At 36.7% G+C, this 24,302-nt stretch overlaps 7 protein-coding genes and 1 non-coding gene across 9 annotated transcripts; all 8 read right to left on the reverse strand.

The window, feature by feature from the left end:
• Positions 1 to 126: 126 nt before the first annotated feature.
• On the reverse strand, positions 127 to 2,595 carry LOC18993978 (amidase 1). The gene is made up of 9 exons (XM_006417562.2): positions 2,446 to 2,595; positions 2,210 to 2,362; positions 1,998 to 2,122; positions 1,750 to 1,875; positions 1,479 to 1,664; positions 1,228 to 1,384; positions 985 to 1,153; positions 428 to 562; positions 127 to 344 (listed from the first exon to the last, which is right to left on the reverse strand). Exons 1-9 carry the CDS (start codon positions 2,553 to 2,555, stop codon positions 201 to 203), a joined length of 1,305 nt encoding a protein of 434 aa, XP_006417625.1. The 5' UTR covers positions 2,556 to 2,595; the 3' UTR covers positions 127 to 200.
• Positions 2,596 to 2,919: 324 nt separating this feature from the next.
• On the reverse strand, positions 2,920 to 4,636 carry LOC18993979 (nuclear transcription factor Y subunit C-9). Its single transcript, XM_006417563.2, has 3 exons — positions 4,418 to 4,636; positions 3,230 to 3,953; positions 2,920 to 3,137 (listed from the first exon to the last, which is right to left on the reverse strand). Exon 2 carries the CDS (start codon positions 3,948 to 3,950, stop codon positions 3,246 to 3,248), a length of 705 nt encoding a protein of 234 aa, XP_006417626.1. The 5' UTR covers positions 3,951 to 3,953; positions 4,418 to 4,636; the 3' UTR covers positions 2,920 to 3,137; positions 3,230 to 3,245.
• Positions 4,637 to 5,147: 511 nt separating this feature from the next.
• On the reverse strand, positions 5,148 to 10,565 carry LOC18993981 (cation/calcium exchanger 5). The gene is made up of 3 exons (XM_006417565.2): positions 9,993 to 10,565; positions 6,679 to 7,735; positions 5,148 to 6,281 (listed from the first exon to the last, which is right to left on the reverse strand). The coding sequence occupies exons 2-3, from the start codon at positions 7,570 to 7,572 to the stop codon at positions 5,517 to 5,519; spliced, it is 1,659 nt and encodes a 552-aa protein (XP_006417628.1). The 5' UTR covers positions 7,573 to 7,735; positions 9,993 to 10,565; the 3' UTR covers positions 5,148 to 5,516.
• TRNAP-AGG lies at positions 7,948 to 8,019 on the reverse strand. The gene has a single exon. It is a non-coding gene; the product is annotated as a tRNA-Pro (tRNA).
• LOC112084043 lies at positions 8,385 to 9,311 on the reverse strand. Its single transcript, XM_024152319.1, has one exon. The coding sequence runs from the start codon at positions 9,309 to 9,311 to the stop codon at positions 8,385 to 8,387; it is 927 nt and encodes a 308-aa protein (XP_024008087.1).
• Positions 10,566 to 11,193: 628 nt separating the features above from the next.
• Positions 11,194 to 12,666, reverse strand: LOC18993982 (phosphoglycerate mutase-like protein AT74H). Its single transcript, XM_006417566.2, has 2 exons — positions 12,046 to 12,666; positions 11,194 to 11,646 (listed from the first exon to the last, which is right to left on the reverse strand). The coding sequence occupies exons 1-2, from the start codon at positions 12,509 to 12,511 to the stop codon at positions 11,249 to 11,251; spliced, it is 864 nt and encodes a 287-aa protein (XP_006417629.1). The 5' UTR covers positions 12,512 to 12,666; the 3' UTR covers positions 11,194 to 11,248.
• A 453-nt stretch (positions 12,667 to 13,119) lies between these two features.
• On the reverse strand, positions 13,120 to 16,955 carry LOC18993983 (sugar transporter ERD6). 2 transcript variants are annotated; one of them, XM_006417568.2, is made up of 18 exons: positions 16,565 to 16,955; positions 16,369 to 16,431; positions 16,174 to 16,263; positions 15,990 to 16,049; positions 15,788 to 15,853; positions 15,620 to 15,685; positions 15,413 to 15,488; positions 15,249 to 15,313; positions 15,023 to 15,115; positions 14,839 to 14,919; positions 14,603 to 14,687; positions 14,422 to 14,465; positions 14,266 to 14,328; positions 14,108 to 14,167; positions 13,962 to 14,015; positions 13,812 to 13,871; positions 13,556 to 13,670; positions 13,120 to 13,451 (listed from the first exon to the last, which is right to left on the reverse strand). In XM_006417568.2, exons 1-18 carry the CDS (start codon positions 16,790 to 16,792, stop codon positions 13,327 to 13,329), a joined length of 1,494 nt encoding a protein of 497 aa, XP_006417631.1. In that variant the 5' UTR covers positions 16,793 to 16,955; the 3' UTR covers positions 13,120 to 13,326. The 2 variants fall into 2 exon arrangements, with proteins under 2 accessions (XP_006417631.1, XP_024008595.1); XM_024152827.1 differs by having other exon boundaries at positions 15,249 to 15,488.
• A 3,613-nt stretch (positions 16,956 to 20,568) lies between these two features.
• LOC18993984 (sugar transporter ERD6-like 3) lies at positions 20,569 to 23,962 on the reverse strand. The gene is made up of 17 exons (XM_006417569.2): positions 23,694 to 23,962; positions 23,476 to 23,538; positions 23,302 to 23,391; positions 23,073 to 23,198; positions 22,903 to 22,968; positions 22,731 to 22,806; positions 22,571 to 22,635; positions 22,382 to 22,474; positions 22,202 to 22,282; positions 22,025 to 22,109; positions 21,874 to 21,917; positions 21,720 to 21,782; positions 21,568 to 21,627; positions 21,420 to 21,473; positions 21,266 to 21,325; positions 21,015 to 21,129; positions 20,569 to 20,916 (listed from the first exon to the last, which is right to left on the reverse strand). Exons 1-17 carry the CDS (start codon positions 23,841 to 23,843, stop codon positions 20,792 to 20,794), a joined length of 1,416 nt encoding a protein of 471 aa, XP_006417632.1. The 5' UTR covers positions 23,844 to 23,962; the 3' UTR covers positions 20,569 to 20,791.
• Between the last annotated feature and the right edge of the window lie 340 nt (positions 23,963 to 24,302).

Genomic DNA, 24,302 nt, shown 5'->3' on the forward strand with positions numbered 1-24,302 from the left:
TCATAAAAAATCCCATTTTAAATGATTTATTGTTGATCGGTTAATAAATCTAAATCAATCCCTATTCCTTGCTAATTAGGAAACGGGTCACTTACCCATATCAATTAAATTTAGTAAGATAATCAATTAGCTAAGATATATATAAATTGATTGCTAAAAGTATAAAGACGAGTTCAATTGTCCCACATGTAAATAGTTAGTTACAACTTGTTTGCAATAACGTACTTAGCCATGAATTTGGAAAGGGAATCCACAAGACTCAGAAGAAAACCGTCTGAGCCATGCTTAGCTACCAAGGATACCGATACCGGAAGATTTTCGTGTAGCCCTAATGGTATGCTCACCTGTCAGTGAAAAATCAGACGATCAGACCGGTTCTCAACCGACTCCACAAGAAATTAAAGACATAAATTGGCGTTGTTATTACCTGACAGAATCCAGAAACGCCTGCGATCGACAACAAGCTAAAGGCTCGGCTGCGGAAAGATTCGAGTGCAGCCACGTCAGCTTTGAGATGCGGTGGAGGACCTGGCACCGTCGGAATTACCAACACACCCTTGTCCTACAAAGGCATGTAGACACATTCAGTCATTCAGATGAATGAATACAGCTTGGTATGATTCACATTAAACCGGTCTCCTCCAGGTAAGTGATTTTTTAAAGAGGTGTAGAGTCCGGTCGAACCAATCTGAACCCAAACCACACCGAGAAATAAACTGAGCTGATAGTAAAATAAACCGTAAATCCGAAACAAACCGATAAGCAAATAAACCCATTAAAACCTTACATATATTATTGAATTACCTTCAAATATTCTACAAAACCAAATTAAATCGATCAGCATGGTATACAGTTTCTATTCGGTTTCCATTATCACATAAACCAAACCGAAAACCAGAATGGACACTCCCTACTTTCAATCATTGGCAAACCTAAATTTTGTTATAGTTTCTAGTTTTGGGTGAAATAGGAAGAAGATTGTACCCCAAGCAAAGTTGAAAGAGCCGTTGAAAGTTCGGATTTCACAGACCGGCAATGGTCGACCTTCTCATCGGATGTCCTGATAGCTTCCTCAATCCGTGCTGATATTCCGGGACCAAACTCTGGCTTCACCGATGAGACCCATTCACCGTGGTTCATCTTGAATTCATACCTAAACTTTGGTTATTTATATCTACATACTATTAGTCTGTTACAAATCGATTTTGGCATAGATGAGAAAGATACCTCTGTAACAATCTCATTGAACTCGATAGAGCCATGAGAGATGGAATGCAGAAATCTTGTTGTGTCGTGACATCGTCACCTGTCATGAAATGCTTCAGGCTTGGAACATTCTCTTGGATGTATTCTCCAAGATTCACGTTCTCCGTTACAGTATTGCCTTGACACGGAACAGAATTATTAAGGAACATTGTCTCCATATAGGGAATTAACTCTAGACTTCCCTTTGAACAAGTTCTTATGTTGCTTCTTACCTCCAAAGGATTTTTCCACAGATAGAACCAGTGGCTGCACCAACAGATCACGTGGTGCACTACACAGCTTGAAGCAGTCATCAGCAATTATCAATTGAGTTGGCTCAATGTGGTTCAAGTGAGGCTGCTGCTGCAGGAGAACGCAGCCTACGCGTTTCAAAGTGGCTGTGTCCCGGGCAAACCATCCTAGAGACAATGTTTGAACCATCAATATCAAGATTTGGTTTTTTAACCAAACACATGTCGATATCGGTTTTTTTGCTGTCTTTACCAACTGTGTCGAAGCTCTGAGCCATTGGAGTAACTCCGGCAGTGGAAACAACTCCGTGCGATGGCCGGAAACCGAAAATACCACAGTAAGACGCCGGAACTCGTACACTCCCTCCGGTATCAGTTCCTGCTTGATAACAAAAACAGAGCATTTAGAATTTAATTTAGACAGAAATGAACAAACAAAAAGAAAAGGCAAATTTATCTACAAGCATGATCAGTACATACATATATATTTCTACAACTCACCAATAGAAAAATCCACAAGAGCAGCAGCTACAGCTACAGCAGAACCACTTGAAGATCCACCAGGCACTCTATCGAAAGCAATTGGGTTTATAGGAGTCCCGTAGTGTGCATTTTCTCCGTTTATGCTGCAACCAAACCAAAAAAAAAACCACAGTTGATTGTTGGTTTTATACAACGGTTTGAATTACAATAACAGCAAGACCTGTTGTTACCTGTATGCCATTTCGTCCATAATGGTTATACCCAAAGAGGTAGCTCCAGCTTCTAAGAGAGATGAAACTGCGGGAGCTGTGGAAGTAGCTGCCGAGTGTGTCCTTAACCAATCTGGGTTACCAAAACCGGTTATGCGTCCTTCCACATCAAATCTGATTAAACCAAAACAAGCTCAACGATTTGCAGTGACTCAAATTTATTTGGTAGAGAAAGTATTTATATGGAGATATCGTACATGTCTTTAATGGCGAAAGTAAGACCCTTTAGAGAATGAGACGAGTAAGAAGGCGTTGGAGAGATTGTAGATTTCTCGATGAAAGCTCCAAAATCATTGTTCATCGCCATTGCCGCAGCTTCTGATGTCGGTCGTATTGACAAGGTAAAATGATGACCAACCAAGTAAGCCTGTTGTAGATAAACGTATAAAAAATATCAACCCGGATAAAATAGCCGAGTCATATCCTCTTTTTGTCTTTTTTATTTAATTTTTTTTCACTATGTTTTTATGCCCTGATCAGTGATCATTGGCAAAAACCGCCTTAGCTAAACTCTGCTCTTTTCTTATGTCATGTTTTTGCCATTTACTTTCCAAGAATCTGTTTCGGATGATCACAGCTCAAAATTGTCTCAAGTATCCAATGGTTTCGATGAAATGTTCCAAAAAGAAACAACTTTTGGTGGTTTCTATTTGATGTGATGAGTCACGATAGAGAAAAGACAATAAACATTCAAATAAAAACCTTGTCAAGCACACCTGTTCCTTACATTTTGTTTATACATTCTTCATGTTCATCCCTAAATTTATCCTTTAAAGAAAGGATCGAATAGACATAAACACTCAACATTCTTCCTACAACACGGATATGAAAATCTGATATGTTCTTTTCCTTTTCTTCTCTAAAGTCTCCTCCTTTCTGACTAGAAACTCTGCCAAAACAAAAACAAAAACGAATCACACTTCACTTCAATCAAACTAAACAGAAACACAAAACTTTTAAATGGTTAAAAAAAGGACTCACAGTTTCTTAGCCAAAGCTAATTTTCCGAGTCAGGTTGGTCAGGTCCCTGCTGCTGCCACATGGGTTGACCCATGTAAGGATTAGGCGGGTATGCACCACCACCACCCGGGTTACCCATAACCATTCCCGGGTTACCTATAGGAGCTGTTCCTGGAGGCAAGTATCCATACGGGTAACCAGCAGCAGCAGCAGCCTCCGGGACAGTCCCTCTCGGAATACTTCCCAAGACCTCGTCTCGAAGATCCTCTCGTGGAACAATGTCCACAAGAAAATCAAAGATATCGGTTCTAGTAACCGCAGCAGCTATATCGTTCTTCTGCAGCGTCCTCCTCTTGTTCTCCTCCGTGTGGTTCCACGACCTTAGTGTCAGCTCCAGTATGAACATCTCACAGGCCCTTGCAAACACAACAGGCGCCTCTGCAGAGATCATACGGACGTCTTCATCTGCTTTCATGATCTTCTTGATCCTCGCGAGAGGAAGACTGTGGTTCTTGAAATCGGTTGTTTTCTCGATCTCTTTGAATTGATTCTCCCAGAATGCTTGAAGCTGCTGTGCCAGCTGTTGCTGCTGCTGCTGCTGATGGATCTGGTGGAACGCTAGCTGGCCTGGTGGTGCCGCTGGGCCCACACTCCCGGCTACGGTGGTGGTCATCGGGTTGGTTTGGTATGGGTTTGTGCCGTAGTTCACGGCTCCGGACTGTCCATGCTCTTGCTGATCCATTCTCTACCAGAATAAAGACAAAAGATTTGGGATTGTTTCAATAAACATCTGACCAAGAATTTCAAGAAGAAATCTCAGGGAGATAAGGTTGCCAACAATTATCAAAGATGGGAAACAAGAAATCACTGGAACTTAATTTATATATATGGTTTGATAAATATTTTCTAAATTAGCCAAGAAGATCTAAGCAGCAAGAAGTGTGAAAATTGAGCTTATATCAATTAACAGAAAGTACATCAATCTACTACTTATTAGGACCCCAAAAAAGTTTAACTTCCTGTAAAATAGACAGAGCAAAGGATCTTCTCATCTTCTAACCCCAGAACAAGTAGAAACGTTCATACAACACCATGTCTATCGATTAATCATGTGGATTCACCATTAGTTTCCCCACAAGGCCACAAACAAATATATGTACGAACAGGTCAATAAAAGAAAGAAAAAAAAAGCTACAAATGAAAAGTGACCTTTGAGTTGGTTTTGCAAGAAGAATCTGAAGTTGATGTGGAAGAAGAGTTGGATTTGAGGAAGACAGTAGTTGATCCTCTTGGTGGGAAGAGAGTTTTAAAGATCTGGTTTTATCTTAATTTGGTGTGATTTATTAGGGTTTTTGCTTTTCCCCTTTGTCGACTTTAACAATGAGGAAATAGAAGACAAAGGGAGTCAGTGGAAGCTTTTAAAGATGGGTATCGTGTCAAACGCTGGGCTTATGTCAAGATTCCTCTACTGTTGTCAGATATGATGGCATTGCTTTACGATTAAATTATTATTTCTTTCACTCAATTAAGTAGTACTTAATCTGTAATAAAGAAGACTAGAAAAATAGATAACCTCTTTTTTTTGCAAGAAAAAAATAGGAAATAGCCAAAAAAAAAAAGTCCGAAAATGTTCTGGGTTGTTAATAGCCACTTACACAAATAATTGGTTTTCTTAACACAAGTTCAGAAATCGTCAAAGTATGATTAGCGTCGAGTGCCCCTTTATGCCAAAATCTGGATTACTGAAAATGAAATATACGGAGATGAATTAGTCTTAAAAAAATCTAGCTTTTTGGATTATGATTTATGAATAAAACTGCAATCTCATATTTTTTCAAGTATCATTAGTCAGGTCTTATGGTAGTAAGTTCGAACCAGAATCAACTAATTGCTCTGCTCTAATACTACATTTTAGAATCGAGAGAAAACCGGAGAATCGTGAACGCAAACTATTTCTCATTAATTATCAAAAGAATACAAATGTGTGTGGTTTATACATATACCATTCAGGTAAAGCAAACCAGTATAATCAGTAGAAACGGAAACCGGTCTGAAACCAGGAATCCAAAATCTTCTCCCAAAAAAATCTGCATAGCTTCTCTGCTCTTGCTCTTCACATGTATACTTTACCATCCTGCACCTATCTACCAAACTTTCCTAATCTGCCTCACAGACGATCACAAGAACTTCCTATGAGATTCTGAGATTACCTGTGGCCATTTTTGCCAACCTCAGAAATTTTGCCAATTCTCTTCGAATTCTGGTCTTCACCCAAGATTTTCAACGCGCAAACTTCAAACATATATGATCAGGTTGAAAATTTGGCGATGATAAGACTAACAAACGTGAAAACAACATAGAGTCCAACAAGACAGATCCCCCAGAACCTCGGAACTCGGAATCTAGACCAGGTTATAACCAAGAGAGATCCCATTAAACTAAGCAACAAGAAGACGAAAGCGATCACAATACCTACATGGAATCCAAGTTCGTAAGCGTTTGGATATACATTAGCTGTTTGCATCACCAAGGCCGTTCCAAGTCCAACAAGCATATTAAACATTGGACCCGCAAAGCAACCAGCCATGGCCATTGCTGGTCGACCCGCCTTTGCAACTGCCACGTCAGCAACAAGGTCACCAACCGAGTTTCCCCAAGCAAGAACGGTTAGGCCAAGGAGCGCCGGAGGCAATTTCAGGAGCGTTCCAAGTGCGGCCAAGCAGTTAAGGAGCTCACCAGCAATTGTTGATATCCAGAAAACACTCATTATGAAAGCTACAACGATGACTGGCATTTGCTCGGTTTTTGGAGGCTGTTTCTCGACTGTGAAGTGAAGGAAAGCAAGGGAAGACGTCATGAAGAAGACGACAAGCCAAAGTGGGAGATGGGTGTTTGGAAAGAGGAATGAAATCGGGTGGTTTAGAGGTACAAAGGAGTTGCAAGTGTACAAAAGGGCAAGAGGGCAGAAAACAATGTTGGCAGATCGGTAAAACCGAGACCATTCAGAAGGAGAAGTTTTTGGGATTGTAAGCATCAAAAGAATTGATACAGGAGCTTCCCACATCCTCGAGATCTGCAACCACAGCAACGAAAGCAAGATCAGACAAACCACATTCTAGAGAGACTTCACTTGATTAACGATTCTCAAACAATTCCCAGTTCCAACGCTACGAAAAACCAGAATACACCAAACTCATTTGGCCCAGCTTCTTTTTAACATGTTAGCTCTCTATTTAGCTAACCTATTCAATGATTGTTCCTGTGGCTGTCAACACATCTACAATGCAATTGAAACCGCCTAAGCTACTTACAAAGCTCATTCACTAGACTAACAAAAAGAATTATCATAACGTCGAAGCCTTTAAACACATAACTACATTCAGCATTTCACCGTTGGTGCAGAAGAAGATGCTAAATCCAGCATTCTCGTCTATAAATGAAGCTCAGAGATGAGTGAAGAAGACTTTTACCGTCCCATAAAGCCGAAAAATCCCGGAAAATCGATGTTCTTTCTCTGCTTTATAGCTCTCGGGAGGACCTGCAATCTCGCAATCGTTAACTCTCAACAAGTCCTTCTCTTCCTCACTGATGACTTTCCCTTTTTCAACGTTGGTACCAAAATCCATCCAGAAGACGAAGCCGACGAAGAAAATGTAAAACCCCACGAACCCAATTGCTTGCCACACGAATATCTCGCCACTCAAGTACACATAGAACAAGAAGGAAGCAGCTATCAGGTAGAAAAGCACATCCCTGACGAAGGACGCGGCGTCCACCGGAAACGGCGCGGCGTAGATGGCGACAAACCCGACGACAAAGGCCGAGACAAAGGTTCCGGCGGATAAGATTGCTCCGAATCCGGTTCGGTACTGACCACCACGCAAGGCGGCGACGGAGGCAAATACGTCCGGTGCGCCGTTACCTAAGGCCAAGAGAGTCACAGCCGCCATGCTGGGAGAGAGATTGAGGCGATCGGCGAGCTTGGTCGTGACGGTGGAGAAGTGGGTCTGTGCGGTTTTGATGAGTATGTAGAAGTGTAGAAGAATGAGGAGCGACAAGACTGGGATCGAGAGGAATAGGTTTTCGTTGAAGATGCAGGAATGGAGGGAGAAATAGTTGATGACGCCATCATCGTGGGATCTCGCGGAGAGACAAGAGGATTCGGAATTAGCGCTCGAGCTCTGATTCACAGTGGATGTGACGTTGGAGTCGTCGAGAAGAGAGCGATTCGGAGTAATAGGGGAGCTTGAAGGGTGATCCGGGAAACTGGGAATGGTTGTAGTGAGGAAGAAGAAGAGGAGAATGGAGATTAGGGTTAAACACAGAGCTGAGTTTCCAATGGTTGAAGAAGAAATCAATTCCATGCCATTCAGGTTGCAATCCAAGACAGACGAAGTTTGAAATCGGGACACTACAGTCGATTGGGAGATATTGCCACTGGTTTTGCTACTTTTTTTAGGCAATGATTCGATTGATTTTCGATGAGATCTGATTGCTCAATAAAGTTAGCTTTTTTTTCCCTTGCATCTGAATAACATAAAGTTGATTAGCAATATTCTCCATTGACAAAATATAATTAAAAAAATAGACTCCATTTTGCTTTTTATTTCTTCGTAATCAGGCGTTGAATAACAATTTCATAGACTACGTCATTTTCTTTTTACTATTCGTTTGTCTTTTTTTTTTGAACAAGCTATTTATTTGTTTATCTGAAGTTGAACTAAAAAATATAACCAAGAGGGGCATTCCGAGAATTGAACTCGGGACCTCTCGCACCCTAAGCGAGAATCATACCACTAGACCAAATGCCCAACCGACGGACGTGATTGTCTTGGCTTATTTATTTCTTCCTTTGGGACCACCTACTTAAACTTATCTGCCTGGCTTTGCTATAAGCTATAAGAGCATGTGTATTAGAGTGTTAGAAAGTTGCTTAGCATTAATATAATAGTTTTTTTTGGTTTAAGGATAATTAAGCAACTTTTATCATCAAGTGTTGCATTAGTGGGTTGGATAAGAGTTGCTTAATATTAAAAAAATTAATTTTTATTTAAAAAAAAATTATTAATTTAATCTTTAATTTAAACATTCATTACATATTAAACAAGATTATAGAACAATACATGAAATTATTAAAATTCAAAATACAGATATTTAAATTGTAAAAGTTGTAATTTTACTCTTGAGAATTGCCAAATTTGTTCCATATATTTTCAACTAAGTCTTTCTTCAAGCGTTCATGTATTTGTGGATCACGGATTTGATTTCTTATCCCGATAAGGTTTCCGATGTTTGACGATGTCTCTGTAGAGTAGTCATTGTCTACTTGCGAAGTTCTGCTTGACTCCCCTGGTTGGAATTCTTCTATGTTATACTGAGTGTACTCATTCCGTTCATTTTCTACTATCATATTATGCAATATGATAGATGCACACATAATATTGCCAATCTTTTCCTTATCCCAGAAAAGTGCTGGATTTCTTACAATTGCAATACGAGCTTGTAGAACTCCAAAAGCACGCTCGACATCTTTTAGGGCAGATTCTTGGGTAGTGGCAAATAATGATGCTTTATCATCTTGAGGCAATGGAATAGTTGGTATAAAAGCTGCCCATTTGGGATAAATACCGTCGGTGAGGTAGTATCTCATCTTATACTTGTGTCCGTTAACCCAGTATTGAACTTTAGGAGCTCGACCTTGTAAAATATCATCAAATACAGGTGAACGTTCAAGTACGTTAATATCGTTTAGGGTATCTGGAGGTCCAAAAAGTGCGTGCCATATCCAAAGATCTTGTGATGCTACCGCCTCTAAGACAATTGTCGGTTTTCCAGAACCACGTGTATATTGCCCTTTCCAAGCGGTAGGGCAATTTTTCCACTCCCAATGCATGCAATCTATGCTTCCCATCATCCCGGGAAATCCCCGTCTCTCTCCATCGTTGAGTAATCGTTGAAGATCTGCGGGCGTGGGTCTTCTTAGGTACTCATCTCCGAACAATTGAATTATTCCTTCAGTGAAATTTTTCAAGCATAACAATGCCGCACTTGCACCTAGACGGAGATATTCATCAACCGCATCAGCCGGACAACCATATGCCATCATACGAATTGCTGTCGTACATTTTTGTAGTCCGGATAGACCAAACCTTCCATGAGCGTTTCTTCTTTGTTGAAAGTACGGAACTTCATATGACAGGCGATCGACAATGTGCATGAACAATTTCTTGTTCATTCGAAAACGACGTCGAAAAACATGTGGCTACCCCTGTGAGCTACCGTTTGGGTTCATAGCATCCATGGTGATCGGTTTTAAGAAGTTTAGAAGTTTAGAAGAGAAGAGTGATTGTGAAAGATTTAGAAGAGCTCGGGTTTGTGAGTTTAGAAGAGAAAAGTGATTGTGAAAGAGTAAGAAGAGTTCGGGTTTGTGAGTTTAGAAGAGAAGAGTGAAAGAGTTAGTGTTTTAGCGAGTTATTTATTAGAGAGAGTTGTGAAAGTTTTCTGAGAGTTTGGTAGGTTTAATAACCAGCTTTAATGTTTAGCTACTAGTTGTTATCTTAGTATTTAAGTATGTTGATGTTTGATGTGATTTTGAGACAGCTTTTAAAGCACTAAATGGTTCTTTTAAACAAGCACCATCTATTACCAAACCATAACTCTTCACCTAACAAACAACTACCACCATTTACAATCAATTCTAACTAAGCGATCATATCCAATAAAAGCAACTATCAACCCTAAACAAGATGCTAACTACAACTTTGTTGGTTTGAAGAATACTTACTTTGGGCTGAGTTTAGAAGGAAGTTTGTTGATCATCAAGATTCCCTAGTGCTCTCTCTCTCAATTTACCCTCGCAAAAAAATTCACAACAACATTTTCATCATCAACTTTAACTTCATCATCAATATAACATGATATATATGCATACACTAAGCAAGAACTATCACATACAGCTAAACCCGATCATAAACATAACAAACAAACTAAACCCAACTCAAAATTATCTTCACCGATTACAAACAACCATTCATATACGTCAACTTCAACTTCATCATCAATATAGCATAATATATATGCATACACTAAACAAAACCTATCATATACATCACCAACCCATCATAAACATCATTAACAAAAGAATTACAACTCAAACAAACTTCACGATTACAAAGAACCGATCTAAACCTCAATACACAAAATACAGTCTATATATCCATGTAAATGCTTTCAAACTATTCTATTCACGAGTATTATTCAGATAGATTAGCCACAGTTCATTGAACACAAAAAGCCCCAAATTTTATTTATGTTCGAAACCCTAATTTCAGAAAAACACAACAACTGAAACCCTAAATACAACCAAACCCTCAAAAAAGACGTACCTTCACGATTCGATGGCCCAAGCCGCTGGAAAACCGCCGAAATCGTCATCGATTTGCTCCGTCGGTGAAATCGCATCCGGTCGCCTCCAAAATCGTCTAGGGAGAGACCTCTCGATTTTTTTTTCCAGAAATGAGAATTTCTGACTCGATTTTTTTACCCCCACGCGTTTCTCTACAAAAAATTTCCCCCACCAATACAAAACCGCCACGTCATTTAAGGCTCACCACATGGGTCGACCCATAAAAAGCTTAGAGAAAGGCCGATCCTTTTTTTTTGGGCCTCAATTACATTATTTTATCCATCTTTATTGTTTAGCTACCCATTTTAAAATGTACATGCAACCTCAATGCACATGCTCTAAGCATCGGTTCAACATTTGGTTTTAAGGAATTATAGCATGAATTTTTGTGAAAAAAAACTGGTAACCAAATGTAAAAAGCCCTTTAATAAAACAATGATTCACCATTTTTAATTGTACGAAAGCCCAATGTAGATCTACTTATTATTCTTACACACCAATGTGCTAAACAAGACTAAACCGGTATCCAAAACCGCACAGACCCACTTCTCCACTACTAAACTTGATTTCTAGTTGAAACCAACCAATAAATGGGTTTTTTTTCAGACGCAAACAATAGCAATGTGCACATATAATCAGTTAGTATCATTCAATTCATCATCAGTCTCATCTAACAAATCAAAATACTCATCAAGATGCAATGGACAACAATCATTGGATGTTTCACGAGAACCATCAACACGACCCATTTGATCATCAATCATATCTTGCGACATGCCCCAAGACAACATCTCTTCTTCGGAGTGGTATATCCCGAAAGTGTACTCTCCACTCGCACCTAACTCCATCACTCTGAACTCGCAGTTCCCAAAGTTGTTCAATCGCTCGAACTCTTCCACCGTCCACTTGAACCATTTCATAAGAAACACCCGAGAGGTCAGCCCATGTGACACGATCACTAGATTTAGTTCACTCGATGGATCCACTTGATGCCTGTTCATGTCCACGTCTCTCCATAAAGACTCGAGGAAACCTTTCAAATGTGGTCAAACATAGAGATAATCGATATTACATAACATTCATGAATATCGAAACGTTTAACAAACTTTGACACTTGGTGTTCTACCAGAGAAGATGACTGTTGGTTCAACATTTTTATTTAAATATAGTAGCTACGAGGTTTCGTGTTTTATTTTGGCCTTAACAAATACAATGTAAAATAGTAATTGATTACCAAAAAAGAAAAAAAAAATCAAGAAAGTCGAAAACCAATCAAAGTACGTCTTCTTTTCTCAAGAATCGAGTCAAAAAGTCTTGAAAGTAGACCCGACCAAACTAAATCAATTAATGCATTTTAGCCATAGAATAAACCGAGCCTAAACCGGAAATAAACCACCGGTAAAGAGGAAGAGAGGCATAAAGAAAAACTTACTAGAAACACGATCGTAGACGTCGGAAGCAGATTCACCCTCAGGGAAACGATAAAAGAATCTTCCGAATCGTTCCCTCGTCTCCTTGACAACTCTCATCCTCTCTTCGACCTGAAAGTTGCCGAAATCTTGTTCCCGAATCCTACACTCTTCCCTAACTCCTATCACGCGCCTCCTCGAGAACCCTTTCCCAACTTCCCTCAGAGTTGTCCTCGTTCTCTCGTACGGTGACACGTAGAAGTACACGCGCCAGTTCTCTCCGCACGCGCCGTCGCCTCCGCTGCTGTGAGCTGAGATCAGTGCTCTCATCTTCCTCCCGGCTTCACGCGCCTGTGCTCGTCCTTCTTCCGTGAGAGGGATCTTGTGATCGGGCGTGGTCGCGTAAGCCCCTTGGTCTATGTTTCCGGCGGACTCGCCATGGCGCATAAGTATGATGCGTTTTGGAAGCATCTTCTTGTCGTTCGTCATTTTCTTCCTCTCTATCTTTTTGTCGTTTGAGATTACTATTATAGGATTTGGTTTTATAGTAGTGGAGATATGATTATTTTTGTCAAAGAAATGAAGAGCCCACCATATGAGACCACGTTCTCAAGAAGCCGAGCGACTACTTTTGTGTTTTATTATGAGGGATCTCCACTCCGTTTCCCACTGACGAGAAGATGTTTTCGTTTACCCTAATCTAACTCATTTTATTAATTAGTCCTGGTTGGTAATTTGTAGGTGCAATGGAAATTTGGTTTTAAATTTATTATAAGCAGAATTGTCTAGTGGTTGACGTGGAACGGGAATACATGACGGAACCGATGGAGTATTAAACCAACTTTCAATCTAAGTCTGTAATTAGTAAAAAAAAAAACTTGTTATAGCATTTAAGTAATCAAAAATTTAACTGGTTGATTAGCTTTGTTTGAGTCATTATCATTTTTGTTGTTTTTAATCTTTGTGGTTTGGTTCAATTACTTTCGTTTGTACAAGAATGTGTATAGGGTGCTGCTAATTCATTTATAAGTGTATATTGTAACAGTTGCCCCAATTAGAATTGGCAGTTTTTCTACCATTAATTAACTATCATCACCTTTGAAAAAAGTATATTTCTCCTTTGCATATAACTAAAATCATACATATTCCCAAACAGGAAAATACAGTATACAATTTGATTGTTGACTTTTTTCCATCCAAAATTCGATCCATACACAAATCTCATTCAAACTCACACCAATTACATTTTTTTTTTTGGTCAATTACAATAATCGATTTATATGCTTACTTTACCCAAAACGATATTATTGTACAGAGTTGGAGAGCAATGCTTGTATTTCTTCAAGTGATCGGCCTTTTGTCTCCGGTACCAAAAAGTATATAAATACAATCGATGAGGCGGAGACCATTGAGAAGATGAAGAACATTCCTTGAAAAATTAAACCAATAAAACACAATCAGTCACCCATATAACAAAGTCAAAACGTAGTAAATAACGGTGATATATCAACATGTTTATATCTAAGTACTTACCTGATGCGTTCCATTGTAGCATGAAATTGAAAGTATAAGTGACAACCCAACCAAATAACCAATTAGTTACGGTAACTAAGGTTCCAGCTGACACTTTCACATTCATAGGAAATATCTGCAGAAAAAACACAATCAGAAATAAAATAATTAGCACTATTTTCGCCGTTTGAACTCGATTACAATACAATAGCACTTTTACAAACCAGTATGTTTAAGAAACATATATTTTAATAGGAAAAACATGATGATGGAATACCTCAGCCATTATAATCCATGGTAGTCCTCCCATTCCCATCGCAAATGACACAATGTGACCCTATACATTTCATAAATCACCAATATAGATCTGATCAGCAAATCAGCAATGAGAAAAGCGTTCGGTAGTTTAAATGTTTAAGGTTATTACCAATACGCCGATGCAAGTGAAGATGGGAGTGAGATCTGGGAGAATTCCAAATGACTGTTCCACATTTAACAAAATTTGAAGACAATAATTAGCTAAAACGTTGCATACTTATATTGTTAATATTAATGGTAGACTTAAAAAATCACCTGGAAACCATAGGAAACACTTAAGAGCAAAGCACTAAAGCCCATTGCAGCACAAGAAGCCTGTTCAAGTTCAGATAAAAAGATTGTTCGTTTTTTTTAGTAGGATGAAGAAAACTTAATACTTTATTGAATCTTAATATCGCAAGAGTAGAACTAACCATTAGGAGCGTTCTCCTCCCCAATTTATCGACTATAATTGTTCCCAACATTGCTTTCGGAACCTACAAAATAATCGAATAATTAATTCATTTTTCATATTAAAATTTCTCTGATATTTTAAAGTAAATGTGTTTTGTTGTTTTTAAAAAATTTACCATGATCGTGGCTATTACAGATGTGCCAACAGCACTTGGAAATCCTGAAAATAAAACGTACTAGTATATGTTAAAAACAATTTTTTTTCAATAAACATATAAGTTAATTTTTAGTGGATTGAACTATTTAGACATGGGAATCTTCATTTTGTTGATTAAATATATATGGATATTAAGTTACCTCCTTTTTGGAAGAGGCTGCTGGCATAATAGGTCATACCCGAGCTCCCGCTCAATTGTTGCAAAAACATTAAACCGACTCCGATCTGTATACGAACATATGTCATTAATTACGTAATAAGAATTGATTCAAATGCAATTGAACCATCACGTTCTCTCTTTTTAAGTTGAAATCAGTCACATTTCATTAGAAACTATATGTTTTCTTAGTTCAGATAGTATTTGACAAATACGTACAACTAACGGATATGCATATCGTCTCTGAAACAATTCAGTCATTCCAGTTTCACCATCGAGCTCTGATATTTCAATGGTATCCTGCAAACGAAAAAGAAAAAAGAAAATATATATATATATATAATTTTGAAAACCAATACTTATATTAATAGTAAATTCTTTTTAAAAAATGGAAATTTCATACTCTAATTATGTTTGCTTCACGAGAAATGTCCACGTCAGATCCCCTAAGGCGTTGCAAAGCAGATCGGCATTCTTTATCACGACCTTTTTTCGCCTGTCATTCACATAACATGATATTTATAAATAAATAAAAAAACTTGAAAACTCTTTAAACCAATTTTCAAAATAAGATCATAAAATGGTTAAATTCATAAAAACCAAAAACATATATATGCAAATAAACTTACCAGCCATCTTGGAGACTCGGGAATAAAAAATAAACAAAAAACGTGGAGCACACATGGCACGAAGCCTGGAAACATACAAAACATAATGTTAAAAATCGACCGGTTTAAATTATATCTTGTCATTTTCTGAATTAGTAGATTATAACATCTGGACATAATCATACCGACTGTTGCCAATAATCGCCATGGAAGAAAGTTGCCAATGATGAAGAAGAGCGCAATGCCGCAATTTTGCATCAGCTGTACACATTTATAACAAAAATGTATGTTATTGTTCCAAATATAACGCTGGAGCAAATCAGGCTGGACCGGTTTGATTAAACTAGTTAGATCTTAATTAAAACTGTTACGAATAAACCCAATTTACTTACTTGATTGGCAAACACAAACGATCCACGGACATGTTTTGGTGCAATTTCGGCTATATAGACTGGAATCTACATTAAACACAACTTCGTTGTATCAGTAATCTAATCATTTAAGTATTTTAAATTTTGTCACTTTTGTGGGGAAAATGAATATAGAATAATATGAATTACCACGTAGCTAAATAAACCAACACCGATTCCAAGTAACAATCTTCCACAATCCAGCCACAATGCGTCCTTCAAAATATGAATATCAAAAAATAAGTTAATTCTACAAATAAACGCAGAAATTAAACAATAAAGATGTAAGTATCATTAAGAAAAGAAAAAAAAGTAAACAAGTCAAACAACAAGTTGAAGATAGAAAACAAACCTGAGCAAATGCTACGGCAAGCCAGCCTGTAATGCAAAAGGCTTCGCAAAACAACATAGTCTGGTTTTTTTTTTAAGAAAAGAGTTGAAAAAAATGGTAAGTCAAAACCGGTTCAGTAGATGATAACCGGTTAAACCAAAGCATGAGACAAAATCAAAACCGGAATGTTGTATATATAACTTACCCGCTTTCTTCCCAAGACATCGGCGACTTTACCGCTGAATATTGCACCAATCAAGCCTCCTAATGTCAAAATCGACCCGAACATTGAGTACTGCATGAGCATCAAATAAATAGGGTCAAATTAAAAAGTCAAACTCAAAAACTACATTTTTCAGCAAAAAAATTGAGGAATAGCAATACGTATTTTATTCGTTACCTCTGCAACTGAGAGCGATAAATCTTTGGTAATCCCTGCTTGCGCACCCGATGAAAAACCCGCCTACATAACCGATACAAGCATATCAATTAAGATGGTTCAGAGCAAAATTGGAAGACAGGGAAAACCGGATGGTCTATATCTAAACCGGGTATGAACCGAACAAAACCGAGATCGAATCGAAAAGATGACTCACGCCACAACCGGTGCAGAAGGAGCCAGCGACGGCAACAAAGGTGCTGAGAAAAACAGAGGCGGTAACACGACAGTCACCGTCGTCGTTTTGAGCTTTCTTAATAATCTCTCTCGGAGATTTCCTCGATAACCCGGCTTCTAAGAAAACGTCTTCGTTTGGGAACTTTCGCTCTCTAATGCTTAAGCTCTTCCTCAGTAACCCTTTCTCCATGCTTTTTTGTCTTTCCATCGCAAAACAATCCTATTTTTTTTGGGTTGTTGTTGTTCTTTGGAAAGCAATTACAAGAAAAGTTAGATGATATAAAAGAAGAAAGAAAAATACAAGAAAAGTCGAGTTGTGAGGACTTGGAAGTTTCTTGAGAGGTTCTTATGCAAATTGAGGACTGGGATTTGGATTATTGTCTCTACTCGTACAATTGGATATTTTATAACACGTCATAAATCATTTTCTATAGTCTTTTTTGGATTAACTTTTTTTATATTCAGTGGACTTGGTCGTGTACCCTTGGGCGATGAAACTGTTGACTGGTCGCTTAGTTTCATATATATATGTAGTGGCATTTCGTTAATATTAATATCAGAAAGTTAGAATTGTTCGTCCCGCGTAGATCTTTTTTATTTTTCTATTTAGTATAAGAAGGCGGCTCAAAAGCACACTATTTAAAAATCTTATATAGTAAAAAATTGTTCTGGTTAGATTCAGTCTCAGGCATCTACATTGAACTTGACTATGGGTTTGATTTTGTTTTTTTCTGTGATTGTTACTGCTTATACTTATAAGAATCTGTGTTGTACAGTGATAATTTTAATTTGTGTATATACCTAAATTTATGGTCATTATATGCATGTCAAAATATAAATTGATATGTTTAATTATATATGTAATATAATTTAGGTATATACAAATACTTATTAATGATTTGCTGGTATTTTATGCAGGACCAAATAAAGAGTTAAATCTTGGTTGAATAATAGAAGTCATTGTAGCGCCGAAGAGAACGAAAGAAATATATCCATCCTTATCAATTATTGAAGGATTGAAAAGTCGTTGCAACTTGTGTCTTCTTGGTCGACCACCCTTTGTTTTTGACTATTCTCTATGTACAGCCAAGCCACAACTATAAGGTTGATCCATTTCTAATACTCCATCAATGAATTTTAAATTGATCAAAATCTCGACAAATTTGACTGATCTATGCACATTTAAATTTATATATTATTATATGTCAATACAATTTTTTTATATTACATATTTTATTATATGGGTCCCTCGTTCTATCTGGTCATAAATGCAATAAACAAGAGAGTAAGAAGTTAAAGGCAAGCTTAATGTTGGCTACATGAACAAATAACGCATGTGGTCTTTTTCATAGTTTTACACTAAAGAGAAATTGAGAGCGAAAAACTTTTTTCCTAGCTAGAGGATTCAATTCTACTAAAGGCTGGAACATAGATCTGAAAGAGAATTAAAAATGTTGTTTTCTAATGAAAAATGGCAATATATATCATGCATATCCCGAAAAATGAAATTATTCATGCATATAGTTGAGTCCAGGGATACTATTATTAGGTTAGCTACGTTCTTATTGGTATAAGTATTAGTATACTGTATAACCATAAGTAGAAGAGTTATACGTACAGCTTAATTGGACATATTAATTAATAGGGACCAAAATTCTCTCTTCCACCCTTTCATGAGTAAACACCTAATTTTCCACATAGATGTTTCTTGCGGTTTCTTGAAGTAAGTATTTAATTAGAAGACGAAATCTAAAGCCTGGTTTATACAAATTGAATCTGTACATGCAGTTCAATTCGTTCAAGCTATTTTTATTCATTTATGTAGTCGAAATCTAAAAGTAAAACAATTCAGAAATTTGTTGTTTTTTACCTTTTAGTAGTTACATGTACTTTGTATGTGGGAAAAAAAAAACATCGATTCACTTATATTTGGTAATTAGTGTTCAGTTACAACTTACACTATCGTCAATCTTTTTTCCAATTACTACTTGGAAGAAAAACAAAAGGCCCTTAACTAAGCGGACGAGAGAGAAAGATCGGCCTAATATAAATTAGGGCCATAGGGTGACAACAAGAAACCTGCTTCAATCTAAGATTTAATTTGAGTCAATGTTTCAAATCTACTCACATAAGTATCTAAGAGCATGTCCATCAAAGAACTCTTTCTTAGAGTTTTTAGCAATTTTTTATTATTATTTTATTATTATTGAATAGTTAAGAATTTTCTAATATTTTGCTCCTCCACTAATTAAAGGGTTTTTAAAAAAAAGAACGTAGATGAAGAAGATGACCAGTACATTTAAAAAGCCATTTGGAGAGAAACACTGTCTCAATGTTTTTTTTAGCCAAAACCAATGGACACGTGACAGGTGTTCTAAAAATTTTGTAAGGATCAATCCTAAAAATCCTTCTGCAATGATCGATTCATAGAGTTTAGACTTTATTTATTTATTTTTAAACTCAAAATAGCTAAAAAATCTAATATAAAACCCTTAAAAAATCTCAATGGACCTGGTCTAAGCCCGTTTGTAATGGTATGGACACAAAACCTGATTAAAACGAAACCCGCGCATAGTAACAGTGCGTATATATATTTTATAGATGTTAAGCCCCCCAATAAACGTAAGTGTTTAACTTCTGTATTGCCCCATTTTCTTACCAAATTTCTTCTAAAAAAAATTGGACTTCCAAGCCCAAATATCTATTAGGCCCATTTACTTTCGTCAAGATCAAAACCTAATCATCTTTGCTGAAAATTTTGGCAAACTGCTTACTTGTCCAGTGCGTATTCTTTCGCGACTATGCCGTAACCGACCAAAGTAATTAACTGGTTTGTCCCTATCTGGGTAATTTTAAATTAATTTTGCTTAACAATTTTCACTTTTAGTACAAAGACAAAATACTTAAATATTTGTCGCCTAAGAAATTACAAGACAGATCAGGAACAGCTTATTAGACACTCCAGGGTACACAGAGGAAACAAAGTAAAACACCTTCTTCCACAAATTACCAGAGATCGTAGATTGTTTATCTATAGTTATTCATCTTCAATTTGGTTTGTTCTTCTATTTTCTCCTAAAGAAAACGAACGCAAGTAACATAAAGGCATGTAAGGAAGAAAATAATTAATATTAATAATAGTGGAATTAAGGTGGTTACTTATTACTTTTATCATCTCCCTGAAATATTTGCATATGAAAAAGAGGCATCGACTAGTCAACGATTAATAACTGTGCCTATTTTGTCGATTAGCGATTTCTAGAAAAACTTTCGAAACTAAACAAATCGACCAATCGATCATGAATAGAGGAGAAAAGGTTATTATTAATGAGATCATTCGCATATGCTCTCTGCCTTTCTTTGTTCCTTTCTGATTAATAAAAATATTATCTAAACTAAAGTGATTCTGTTTCACAAATCAATGCTGAATGCGTGCAAGTTGTCACCTACGATAGTTCAATATAATACGAAATAAGATGAAAAAAACATCTTGATGGGTACCGCTTTGTAAGATAGTAGTATACTAGTATAAAAGAATTAAACTTCAATAGTTTAAACTAACTAACTAACAACAACAAAAAGGCCAAGATAATAAACGTCAGTACGGTAGTTAAAACGTTCAAAAGGATTGTTCTTTTATGATTTATGCAAATTAGATGCACTCAACCTGTCACAGGTGTGGTTGGCACAACAATAGCTAAGTTATATTTTATTATATATGTATAAAAAAAATCGAAGATTCAAAGGAAATAAAGTTAACTTGTTTTCATGAAACTTAAAGTGCAAAAATCTAATTTAAAAAGAAGTACCTCAATACTCTATAAATTTACATGAATAATGAAGCCGGAAATATGGACCAAAATTTACAAAACAAATGATTCCTATCGGAAGAATATAGTCGGCCATAATTTATTCTTTTGTGATAATGACAATGCAAGCAACAATCAATACAGTTAAAACTTAAAAGTAACCTTTTATAATTCCTTTTTTTGCGTAAAGTGGCACTATACTATACATAAGTGGGAGTAGCTGAGTAACAGACAAAGAGAGAGAGATAGAGAGGTCTAAACATTTTTTTCCTAAAAGTGATCCCTTCTCTCTACTGTATAAAATGAGGAAACAATTATAACAACAAAAAAAACTATATCCTCCTCCACTTAAATCCAAAAAAAGAAAAGAATAACTATTAACATGTAGTTTCCCAGTCTCACTGTAGAAAATCTGTAAGAGAAGCTTGTATATCTTCAAGAGTTCTTCCTTTAGTTTCGGGTACCATCGCATAAATAAAGATTAAACCCGCAGCGCATATACTGAAGAAGATCAAGAACGTTCCTGCAAAATATTATACTCCAAAAATGAGATAAAGGAACTAATTATAAGGTTTGATTATTTTGAGAGTGTAATTGACCATATGATTCATTTATATATACCAGATGCGTTCCATTCTATCATGAAGTTGTAGGCGAATGCTACAATCCAACTAAAGGACCAGTTGGCTAAGGTAACCAGAGTCCCAGCTGAAACTTTAACATTCATTGGGAAAATCTGCAAAATCAAAATGTTTTACCGTATTAGAATCTGGAAAAAAAGAAGATGTTATATTGACTTTTTGTTTTTGTAACAAAAGTTAAATTGACTTTGAGGAGGAGTTTCTAAAGAAGAAGTTAATGTTGGTTTGTACCTCAGACATGATGATCCATGGTAAACCTCCCATGCCTATGGCAAATGCAGAGATGAAACCCTGTTTTTGTGAAAGAAACATTATGTAAAAATCAAATCAATTTTATACAAAGAACATTTGCTTTTTTATGTCGAAAAAATGATTTTATACGTACCACTACACCGATACATGTAAAAATCGGAGTGAGCTCATCGAGCATGCCATATGACTGTCCAAGAAAAGAGAATAAACATTGGTAAATATAACAGAGTGAATCCAAAATTTTGTATATCATTTGGTATTAGGCGAATTGTGAATGGTACCCGAGAGCTGAAGGAAAAAGCAAGGAGCAAGCTGAAAAAGCTCATCCCACCAGTAGAAGCCTGTAATTAAAATATCATTCATGTGTTAAAAACAGATGCTTAATTCATCTGATTCATTTCATTATTTGACCAAAAGAGATGCTAGATTTTACCAAAAGGAGCGGCCTTCTTCCCATTTTCTCAACCAAAATCAGACCCAATAGAGCTTTTGGTATCTGCAAGCAAGAACACAAGAGCATAAGTATAGTCGTTGGCAAGGGTTTTTTTTTTGAAGGATGAAAAACGAAACTATGTGCAAAGACATACCATGATTACTGCAAGAATCATTGAGCCAATGTTGCTTGGAAATCCTGTCAAGAGCAAAAAGAAAAAAAAAAAGAGATTTGCATGTTACTACATATAAAGACAAAATCCATTGTCTTCACATGAGAAACAGAGTATGTTTTTCTCTATTTACCTCCTTTATCAAATACACTACCGACATAGAACATAATCCCTGAGCTTCCAGAGAGCTGTTGAAGAAGCATTAGCCCAACACCAATCTGGCAGAAAAATAATGTCACAAACTTCAGTAAAAGGTAAAAGAGGGAAACCTCGACATATCTCGCCACAAAAATGTTTCAGAATAACTTACAACAAGAGATGGAGCATATCTTCTCTGAAACAAATCCATAACTCTGGATTTTGGTCCTTGATCAAACAACACCATGGTTTCCTAGAGTTGGATTGGTCATTAATTATTAGTCACGCGTTTTGAATTGAAACAACAAATTTGAAGAAGTATCAAACAGAGATGTTTGAAAAGTTGCAATACTTTGATAGTGTCGGCTTCCTCAGAGACATCAGCTTCATCTCCACGTAGAAGCTGTAATGAAGCTCTACATTCTTTTTCGCGTCCCCATTTTCCCTACGTACCATTTAAACCAAAATAGAAATGATCACTTCACATGTTAATTATCCTCCTTAAAAAAAGGATTGAAAAAAGGTTAAGTTCTAAACATACCAGCAATCTAGGGGACTCTGGAATGAAGAACAAAGTCACAACTTGCAAAGCACATGGAATGAGACCTGAGACAAAAACCGATTAAGACTTGAATCATTCTCGGCCCATGCATCACTATAAAATGCTAGGAAACAAAAAACAAGGTTTTGATTAAGCTTACCGATTAAAGCCAAATTACGCCAATGAACAAAATTTCCAATAACGTAGTATAAAGACAACCCACAACTCTGCATCAGCTGTAACAACAATTTTTTAAAAGATTATTAGTATCAGAATCTTTTTTGGGGGGTAAATAAGTTATGATTATTCACTGAAAATTATTCTTAAATTACCTGATTAGCAAATACAAATGCTCCTCGAACATGTTTTGGTGTTATTTCTGCGATATAAACTGGTATCTGGTTGCAACAGAGCGTTAACAGAGAGTTCAGTACTAAAGATAACTCTCTCTCTCTATGCATGTGAAAAAAAAAGGGAAGATAAAAGGTAGAAGATTAATTACCACGTAGCTGAATAAACCAACAGCAAATCCAGTGGATAGTCTTCCAGCATTCAACCATATCGTGTCTTTAGCTAATGCTATTGCAAGCCAACCGGCAATGCAGAAAATTTGAGCAAACCACATTGTCTGTTTTAAGTAAACAAAGAGAAATTCATAAGTACATGTTCTTGAAACATAATATTATATATATATATATATATTCAGAAAAGACAGATTGTGAAATTTTTACCCCTTTTCGACCAATGAGATCTGCGACTTTCCCGCTGAAGATGGCACCAATCATCCCTCCGAAAGTCATGATTGATCCAAACATCGAGTACTGAAGTAATAAAAAGATAAGAACTTTTGAGCAAAGGTGGCAAGAGTGAGACTCTATGAATCATAAAAATGTGTTCTTTCTTACTTGTGCAACAGAGAGGCCTAAATCTGTTACGATCCCTGATTGAGCAACTGATGAATAGCCTGCCTGTAAAATCCAACCCCAAATAATCTTATCGATCATAATTCACAGAGTTTTGTAGTATATGAATCATTTAATTCATATTGTCATGAACCCAGAAAACAAAAAAACAAAAATTGAGAATTGATGAGAGATGATTGATTAGTAAAGAATAGACTAACCGCACAACCGAAGCAGAAAGAGCCACAAACAGAGACGAAAGTACTGAAGAGCACAACGGCAGTGATACGACACTCGTTGATGTCGTTTCGGTTCTTGTTCAGTAACAACCCAGCTTCTAGATTTCTTTGGTTCTCCGACGACATGGTCATCTTTCTTATGTCCAAATTTTTGGAAAATACTTTCCTGTTAAAAAGGGTTTTTTTTTGTTTGTTTGGAGTGTTTTGCGAATATGTTTTTGATCGGGTTTTTGGCTTCGGTTTGAAGACTGAGTCGGAAAGGAAAGCTCCATTTTATATTCCATGAGTGATGGAGGAGGAAAGCCAGAGGTCAGCTTCCCATCTTTTCTTTTGTGTCACGTTTCTATTCGTTTTTTTATTATTTCTATTTATTATTCATTTATTCTATTTGTGTTTGTTTTTTAAACTCTTTTTTATTTCTAATTACTTGACTTTTTGTTGGCCGTCTGGCGTATGATATTTAAAGTAATGTGATTCCTCATCTTTATCATTTTGTTTTTGTTTTTTTTTACTTAGTGGCTGTTATCCCTTCTTTATTGGGTAACTTTGAAAGTGGTCCCTACCTCGTATCAAAACCGTAATACAGTGAAA

The sequence above is a fragment of the Eutrema salsugineum genome, unplaced genomic scaffold, assembly GCF_000478725.1.
Source record: "Eutrema salsugineum unplaced genomic scaffold, Eutsalg1_0 scaffold_5, whole genome shotgun sequence".
NCBI lineage: Eukaryota > Viridiplantae > Streptophyta > Magnoliopsida > Brassicales > Brassicaceae > Eutrema > Eutrema salsugineum.

What these genes read in the sequence shown, in the direction of transcription:
- LOC18993978 (XM_006417562.2), bottom strand. Translation starts at nt 2,555, where the DNA reads ATGGCGATGAACAATGATTTTGGAGCTTTCATCGAGAAATCTACAATC. An exon ending in ACTTTCGCCATTAAAGACAT is followed by an intron (nt 2,363 to 2,445) that starts GTACGATATCTC and finishes TGGTTTAATCAG; the next exon opens with ATTTGATGTGGAAGGACGCA. An exon ending in TGTGGAAAAATCCTTTGGAG is followed by an intron (nt 1,385 to 1,478) that starts GTAAGAAGCAAC and finishes TTCCGTGTCAAG; the next exon opens with GCAATACTGTAACGGAGAAC.
- LOC112084043 (XM_024152319.1), bottom strand. Translation starts at nt 9,311, where the DNA reads ATGGCATATGGTTGTCCGGCTGATGCGGTTGATGAATATCTCCGTCTA.
- LOC18993979 (XM_006417563.2), bottom strand. Translation starts at nt 3,950, where the DNA reads ATGGATCAGCAAGAGCATGGACAGTCCGGAGCCGTGAACTACGGCACA.
- LOC18993982 (XM_006417566.2), bottom strand. Translation starts at nt 12,511, where the DNA reads ATGACGAACGACAAGAAGATGCTTCCAAAACGCATCATACTTATGCGC. An exon ending in CGTCTACGATCGTGTTTCTA is followed by an intron (nt 11,647 to 12,045) that starts GTAAGTTTTTCT and finishes CACATTTGAAAG; the next exon opens with GTTTCCTCGAGTCTTTATGG.
- LOC18993981 (XM_006417565.2), bottom strand. Translation starts at nt 7,572, where the DNA reads ATGGAATTGATTTCTTCTTCAACCATTGGAAACTCAGCTCTGTGTTTA. An exon ending in TTTTTCGGCTTTATGGGACG is followed by an intron (nt 6,282 to 6,678) that starts GTAAAAGTCTTC and finishes CTGTGGTTGCAG; the next exon opens with ATCTCGAGGATGTGGGAAGC.
- LOC18993984 (XM_006417569.2), bottom strand. Translation starts at nt 23,843, where the DNA reads ATGACCATGTCGTCGGAGAACCAAAGAAATCTAGAAGCTGGGTTGTTA. An exon ending in GATATGCTCCATCTCTTGTT is followed by an intron (nt 22,110 to 22,201) that starts GTAAGTTATTCT and finishes TTTTTCTGCCAG; the next exon opens with ATTGGTGTTGGGCTAATGCT. An exon ending in CATGGATCATCATGTCTGAG is followed by an intron (nt 21,130 to 21,265) that starts GTACAAACCAAC and finishes TTGATTTTGCAG; the next exon opens with ATTTTCCCAATGAATGTTAA.
- LOC18993983 (XM_024152827.1), bottom strand. Translation starts at nt 16,792, where the DNA reads ATGGAAAGACAAAAAAGCATGGAGAAAGGGTTACTGAGGAAGAGCTTA. An exon ending in GATATGCATATCCGTTAGTT is followed by an intron (nt 14,688 to 14,838) that starts GTACGTATTTGT and finishes GTTCGTATACAG; the next exon opens with ATCGGAGTCGGTTTAATGTT. An exon ending in GGAGGAGAACGCTCCTAATG is followed by an intron (nt 14,168 to 14,265) that starts GTTAGTTCTACT and finishes GAACTTGAACAG; the next exon opens with GCTTCTTGTGCTGCAATGGG.